At 39.4% G+C, this 7,339-nt stretch overlaps 1 protein-coding gene across 1 annotated transcript; it reads right to left on the reverse strand.

The window, feature by feature from the left end:
* Nucleotides 1-1,346: 1,346 nt before the first annotated feature.
* Nucleotides 1,347-6,477, reverse strand: VDAC2 (voltage dependent anion channel 2). The gene is made up of 6 exons (XM_078579648.1): nucleotides 6,255-6,477; nucleotides 6,114-6,181; nucleotides 3,383-3,493; nucleotides 3,214-3,300; nucleotides 2,434-2,642; nucleotides 1,347-1,919 (listed from the first exon to the last, which is right to left on the reverse strand). The coding sequence occupies exons 1-6, from the start codon at nucleotides 6,298-6,300 to the stop codon at nucleotides 1,613-1,615; spliced, it is 828 nt and encodes a 275-aa protein (XP_078435774.1). The 5' UTR covers nucleotides 6,301-6,477; the 3' UTR covers nucleotides 1,347-1,612.
* Nucleotides 6,478-7,339: the final 862 nt, after the last annotated feature.

Raw genomic sequence — 7,339 nt, forward strand, 5'->3', positions numbered from 1 at the left:
ACGAAAAAACTGTCCGTCTGGAGGTCTCCGACAATGGATGGACGAATCTGGACGAAAAACTACCGGATTCACATATGACAGTTGAGATGTAGCCATGTGGCCTCGCCATGACAATTTGCATCAAGTCCCTGTATTTTAACACGCGTGCAAACTGACGCCAGTCAGAAATAATTGTACGTATGTCCCTTTGTCTCTCCTTCGTATTTCCCTAAAAAACATAGTAGAAAAATTGTACATATTTTTCAATGAACATCCTATTTCCTAATTTTGACTTGAAATATTTTTCTAAGATTGATGTTGGCTTTCACATAGACTCACCAACTTGGCCCGTATCGTTCTGGATTGTCCCGGATGTGGACGATGGATGGAATGGGACGAATTTTGTACAGTCCAACGTCTGGATTCAGTTCCGGGACAAGGGACGGGAACAGTTTTTTCCCCGGACGGGATGAAACTTTGTCCCGGGATGAATGGACCGAACGGTTTTCGTACCGTCAGACAAAAAATTCAACCCGCCCCTCGTCCCTGCACTGAATCCAGACGTCGAACAGGACAAAATTTGTCCCGTCCTATTCATCGTCCACGTCCAGGACAATCCAGAACAATACGGCCCAGGTTGGCGAGTCTATGTGAAAGCCAATGTCAATCTTAGAAAAATATTTTAAGTCAAAATTAGAAAATAGGATGTTCATTGAAAAATATGTAATGTAGCTAGCATTTACTAGACTCGGTCATCTCATCGCATCTAATTAGACTTCAGCTGAATGACACCTCAGATGCCAAATAGTGTTTGATGTTGTGTACCTAACAGAAGCTATCATATTAGAAAAAACAATATTACAAAAGATAATAGAATGTGCATTTTTCAGTCTTTGATTTCCTCCACTCCCATGTCCTCCAAGAGAGAGAGCGAGGGATAGGGAGAGAATGAGAGTAAAAAGTGAGAGATGGAGAGAGCAAGAGAGGGTTAAAGAGTTGAGATGATAGGATCGATGTGCCGCGTGCACTTCGATTGAGGCTGACCCGTTCATGTCCACCCCTAAATAATATTATATTAAATTTGAGGACTGTTAGTACAACCCTAAACAGGCAGACCGTTAGTATAGTTTGGTCTGCCCTGACTGAACTTCGGTCAGACGATGTCGTTCCCTACATATTATGCAGTCGGTACATACCTTCTACATCTTCTTCCTATGATTACAACAAAGACGAAAACAATCAATGCACTGTATATTATAAGATATTTTGTGCAAAAATACCATGGGCAATTTTGTACAAAAAAAACCCAGCCCTACGCATCTCAGCAAATCACATTCACTTGGGACATTTTTTGAAATAATGGGAAATTAAACAATGACATTCACTTTCCTGAGAAAAGGCCTAATTCAAGAATAGTTTAGTTTCCCATCATCCGGAGAACTTACATCAGGCCTGAAAATGTCTCTAAAAAAAAAGGCTCCACCGAACAATCAGGCCGGTCCAACGATGACATCCGGCTCATTACGAACCCCAAACCGAATAAACGAAACAATTCGGAAAGTCAAACGGAAAAACCTCGTCCAAAACTTGGGTGAATTATTGACCATTCTGCCCCTGGGGCAGGCCTTGGTTCTCAGGGTTTGAGGGCGAGGGCGAGTCCGAATTTCGGCTTCTTGTCGAGGGCCTTTGCGTCAAATTCTCCGCTGATGGTCAAAACGTTATTGGGCCGGACCTGGTGCTGCAGGAGTGCCCCGAATTTGCCGCTGTTGTTGAGCTTAGTCTTCAGCGAGGTCAACGGGTCAATTTCATAGAGGTTGCCCACAGTCAACGCGTTCTCATTGGTCGAGAACTTGCGCGTGATCTCCGCCACGGCTGCCGTCTTCTGCTTCGCGTCCAGGTGGTGAACGTAAGAGGCCCGCAGAGTGTCACCTTTGTCCGCCCTATAGATGGAGAGAGAATCAGATTCAATAGATTTTAATTTATTTTTGATTTACAATTTAGGATCACAGTTAGCGTTTTTCAATCAACATCCACCATAAACATGCTACCCTGGATTCTATTTTCAACATCATAAAGCAAAAAAAAAAAGTTTTCTCTTCAAGAAAAAAGAATGTTACTATGGTTCTTAGTTATTGTTTAGATCTAATATATCTCTGTTATAGTACCGTATCATTGTCAATTTGAATTGTCTGAAAATAAATTCCTTTCAAATAAAAAACCGAGTTGGATAGGCACGGCAGAACTATATCAGCCATATTTTATTTCATAATCGTCCATGTTTAGACAAGGGCAAATGACGATTCTTCATCAACCGATGGACGACGATCGATCATTGCCCATCATAATCCTCCAATCATCACTCGTCGACCCTGAGCCCTAATTCTTGGTATAATTTTTTTTTTTGAACGAAATTCTTGGTATAATTTTCTGGGTACGAAAGAGGAAAAAACTTACAGTAAAATGGAGACGATGTATTCGGGCTTCTTCAGGCTGAGACCAGCATTGTACTTAGTGAAGGATCCTGAGCTGGCGTCAAATCCAGCCTCAGCTCCAAATGCAATTCCATGGGCTCCAACCGTAGCCGAGAAGTCAATGGTAGGAGTCTGAGTCAACGCGACGGCTCCGGCAATGCTCCCGTGATCATGGAAGTACTGCACCTCAAGCTGAATAGAGAGATAATCATATAACTTCGTAATTCAGTCTAGTGTTCATCAATCCGACCAAAAAACTTGATCTGATGGATTGATCGATCAGATAAGCTGGATCATAATCTTCTCCATGGGCTGATCCGATCTTTACAGCAATCCAATCAAGTATCGTCAATCCAATCAAACTTTTTTGATCTCGTCGATCTGGCAGATTACTACATCAGAAGCCCATGTTCATCGAAGGATAAATGCCACGTGTCACCATCACTATCAATAGCACTGCCATGCGTCAATGGAGAGCTGCCGCATGTCTAAGCAATTGATAGTATTTCCTTCATTCCGCGAAGGTTTTATCTCTCAATAGGGCCTGACAATCAGACGATCTCATAGGGGATCTCATTAACATGTGATCGATTATCTCTATTGATCTACTTGGCTTGGTCAAGATAGCCAACCAATCTCATTGGCCCCAATCATCGACCAAACCTATCCGTGATCAACCTGATCGAAGACCAAATCGGATCTGATCGATTAGATCGAATTCTCGAACAATACTTCAGTCAAATCTTTATAAAGTTTATAATACCTTGCCCGAGTTGTAGTCTGGAAGCTTGAAGGTGGCGATGGCTTTGGTAAAAGGTACAATTTCTTCCAGAGTCACAGTAGACGTGACCTAATGCCAATCAAAATAATTAGATCGAAATAAGTAAATTTTTCATAAAATAAAAAAAAATGATGGGGATTAGGGTTTCTACATTTGACTCCGTGTCCACTTTAACTTCAAGAGTTGTGTTATTGTACTTGTACAGCGATGTGATATCGCCAACATAGAGACCGCCTTTCTTGACAGCATTGGATGTGAGGCTCTGGTTTGGATGTTAAATAACCATTAGCTTTCGAATTACAAGATAAATAACTTAATTATAAAAGCTTATATGAGAAAAAAAACGTTTACAGAATTTATGATTCTGGGAAAAGGTCTAAGTAAACAAGTTTTCAGGAAAAATGGGGCAAGAAGATCTAAGTAATCATTAAACAAGGAATACACTTGTCTTTCTTAGAACACCCAATAATATCTCATATCTGCCGAAAGTACCACACCCGGCGATCAACAGGCCATCAGTCAGTCGATGGTTGACAAGAAATGGAGCATAATTCGAAATATCAGACTTATCATGAAATTTCTCCATCTATTTATTTACCTATCAATCCATAGATCGATCTATATGTCCGGACATCAATTTATATCCATCTATCTATCTTTATAGTTACAAAAAATAAAGGATAACTTTCTCTAAAGAATGTACCGTATGCATTATTCCTCAGGTTTATACGTTGAGGGGATATATGCAATAATAATCCGTCATACGGAAGAAAAAACGGATCGATAATTTGGAAGGGCAAGAAAACTTGGAAAAGAATACATGTATGGATGTCTACCCAAATTTTGATATTACCGGAAAAGAAAATCCTAGTGATCAATAGCTACGACATACAATGAAGCATGAAAGAGGACTCTTAGGTCAATGCTTCATTTTTTTAATATGAAGAGGAATCTTAGGTTACCAGGAGATAGTGCACAACTTTGATCATCTCATTTTTTGGATCAAATAAACCACATTAAGAAGGTGCATAAAGAATCTACGGGTTTGTCTAAATTTTAAGTTATCAAAAAACTAGATTGAAAAATAAAAAAAATCAAAGGAACCATCTCTACCTTATTTACCAAAAGGTTGGTGGTTTTTTCTTTGAATTAAAAAAATAGCAAGCAGCGCATTAATCAGTTTCGTGATAACTGATTATCAAGACAAGAACTTATCAAGACAAGTTCCTGTTGGGGAGAGGACGGGTGATAAGTCCCTACTTAGAACTTATCAAGACAAGAAGAAGCTCAAGAGGAATACCACACGAGTGACCAGCAGTACTCCTAAAGTGGGGAATGACTGGAGGCTATAAATAAGATGGTTAGTGGAGTATCGGGGGTTTCCTTCATCAAGAAAAGTGCAATGGAAGTTTGATCCAACTCAACGTAGCGCAAGAAGATTTCCAGTCCGGATTTCCTCATACTACCTAGAGAGCAGCTGAAGCGGCCAATGCTTACCATCTATTTCTTCTCATTGGTTATACCTACACATCAGGAATTTGTGTTCCCTATTTCTCTCACTTCGTGTATTCTCGTCAGACATGCTACACACAATTTCCTTTTCTGTATCTTCAAGATAGTTTCCTAGACTATGATCGTTTCCTTTTCTGTATCACAAGTTTACGACATTTTCTGAACCTCAAAGAACAAGGATCGTTTTTTTTTGGGAAAAGCAAAGAATAAGGATCGTAACAATGGGGAAGGGGGGAGAAGACACCGGGGTGATCATTGCCGAGAGAAGAGGCCCAGGCCGGATGGACGTCACTCAGGGACGTATCAACAATGGGATAGATATTGCAAGGAGGGGGAAGAAGAACCAACTTGATTATACTTCCTGGCCTGTCCTCCTAAAGAGAGGGCTGCCCAATTTAAAGGGAAATAAACATAGTAGAAATGACTAACTGCCCCTGAGCTGAAATGACAAACCAGTCCTAATTACAACAGGGGATTTTTCAATTGGTTATTAAGTGAATATTATTAAAAAACTATGTTCATTTTATCTCTACCTAAGAGGACTATGGTCCCAGTTGATACAACCCCCCATCCCTCAGATTAACATTACCAACGGCGGTTGGATTCTTACAACATTAAATCTTAAATCAATCGTCCTTGGATGAAAACACAAGGATAAGTTCATAACAACTTAAAATGCTGAAAATTTAAAACAAGCAAGAAATTGCCGTCAATAAGTTAAAATACACATCATGATTCAACAAACAAGAAAAATCACCAACAAGGAAGGTGGATCTGTGCCAGGACAAAATTTAAGCCAAACGCGGGATGGACTCATTTAGATGAAAATAACAAGAGAATCAAAGACGAGAGATTTGGAAAGGTGCAAAACAGATTATCGAAGAGCAAGCATTCACTTTAGGGTACAACGCCTGCATCTTCAAAGACAATTATCAGTGGCGGAAAAAAAAAAACAGGAGAAAGCGAACATGAGAACGGATAACAGGAAATATATAAAAAGCTAATCATGGCACATTCAGTATTTGATCGCAGTACAGCGAAACAAACTTAAACACAAGAACCACAAAATCGAGTCAAATATTTTTCCCATGAAAACCCAAAATATAAAGAATAAAAACCATAGATTCAACAGAGAGTGAAAAAGTGAATAAAAACATACAAACAGCTGCTTTAATAAACCATTCATACAGAATATCGGCAAATATTCGTACAAAACAAAAATACTAGCAACAATAGATGCAAAAAATAGTCAAAAGATTTAATAAAATCATCCAAACAGCTGCCTAAATCGACCATTCATACAGAATATCAACAAGGAATCAGTAAAAACAAAAGAAATATGGAAACAAGGTAGGCCTAGGGATTGGTACCACTCCGGCATCAGTGCGGGTCGAGAAGGAAAGCTTCTGGTCACTGGTGTAGTCCTTCCCCAAAAGATCTGAAACCAAAGCCGGCAAATGAATAACAGAATACAACCTACGATTTTTCGAAAGATTTAAACGGGCTAATACCTTTCCCCTTCTTGCCGATCTCGGAGAACAGACCCGGGCCCCTCATGGCTGAGAGAGAGAGAGAGAGAGAAAGAGACAGAGAGAATGGGAGATGGAGAGAGAGAGAGAGAGAGGATGGAGATTTGACAAGAAATAGGCCGGGGCGATTTCAAGAACAAGGATCGATCCCTTCAAAACGGGCAGCACCACGAAACACTTCGCGGTGTGCGTAAAGACATTATCACCGCCTCTCTAGAGTCACTACCCTCTCTCTTATTTCTCTTCTCTCTCTTATTTCTCTTCTATCTCCTCTCTCTCTTCTCTCTCATTTCTCTTCTTTCTCTCACTTAATTCTCCTCTTCTTTCTCTATCTTATTTCTCTTCTCTCTCTTATTTATTCTCTCTCTTCTTTCTCTCTCTTGATTCTCTTCTCTTCTTTCTCTATCTTATTTCTCTTCTCTCTCTTCTCTCTCTTCATTCTCCTTTCTCTCTCTTAATTCTCTTCTCTTCTCTCTATCTTATTTCTCTTCTCTCTCTTCTTTCTTTCTTTCTTCTTCCTCTCTCTTATTTATCTTATTTCTCTTCTCTCTCTTCTTTCTTTCTTTCTTCTTCCTCTCTCTTATTTATCTTATTTCTCTTCTCTCTCTTCTTTCTTTCTTTCTTCTTCCTCTCTCTTATTTATCTTATTTCTCTTCTTTCTCTTCTCTCTTCTCTCTCTTCTCTCTCTTCTTTCTCTTCTTTCTCTTCTTTCTCTTCTCTCTTAATTCTCTTCTCTTCTTTCTCTTCTCTCTTAATTCTCTTCTCTTCTTTCTCTTCTCTCTCTTAATTCTCTTCTCTTCTTTCTCTCTCTTAATTCTCTTCTCTTATTTCTCTATCTTATTTCTCTTCTCCTCTATCTCTATCTGATTTCTCTTCTTTCTTTTTTCTCTTAATTCTCTTCTCTCTCTTTGCTCTCTTCTCTCTTCTTTCTCTTCTCTCCCCTGTTTCTTCTTTCTATCTCTTCTTTCTCTCTCTTATTTCTCTTCTCTCCATTCTCTTCTTTCTCTCTCTTATTTCTCTTCTCTCCCCTGTCTCTTCTTTCTATATCTTCTTTCTCTCTCTAATTT

The sequence above is a fragment of the Wolffia australiana genome, chromosome 8 (genome assembly GCF_029677425.1).
Source record: "Wolffia australiana isolate 7733 chromosome 8, ASM2967742v1".
Lineage (NCBI taxonomy): Eukaryota > Viridiplantae > Streptophyta > Magnoliopsida > Alismatales > Araceae > Wolffia > Wolffia australiana.

Bases quoted from the DNA above. Each gene is read 5' to 3' on its own strand.
- VDAC2 (XM_078579648.1), bottom strand. From the start codon at position 6,300: ATGAGGGGCCCGGGTCTGTTCTCCGAGATCGGCAAGAAGGGGAAAG. The intron at 3,494-6,113 runs GTACCAATCCCT...CATCCAAACCAG, and splicing joins CCCGCACTGATGCCGGAGTG to AGCCTCACATCCAATGCTGT. The intron at 2,643-3,213 runs GTATTATAAACT...CTCTCTATTCAG, and splicing joins CAGACTACAACTCGGGCAAG to CTTGAGGTGCAGTACTTCCA.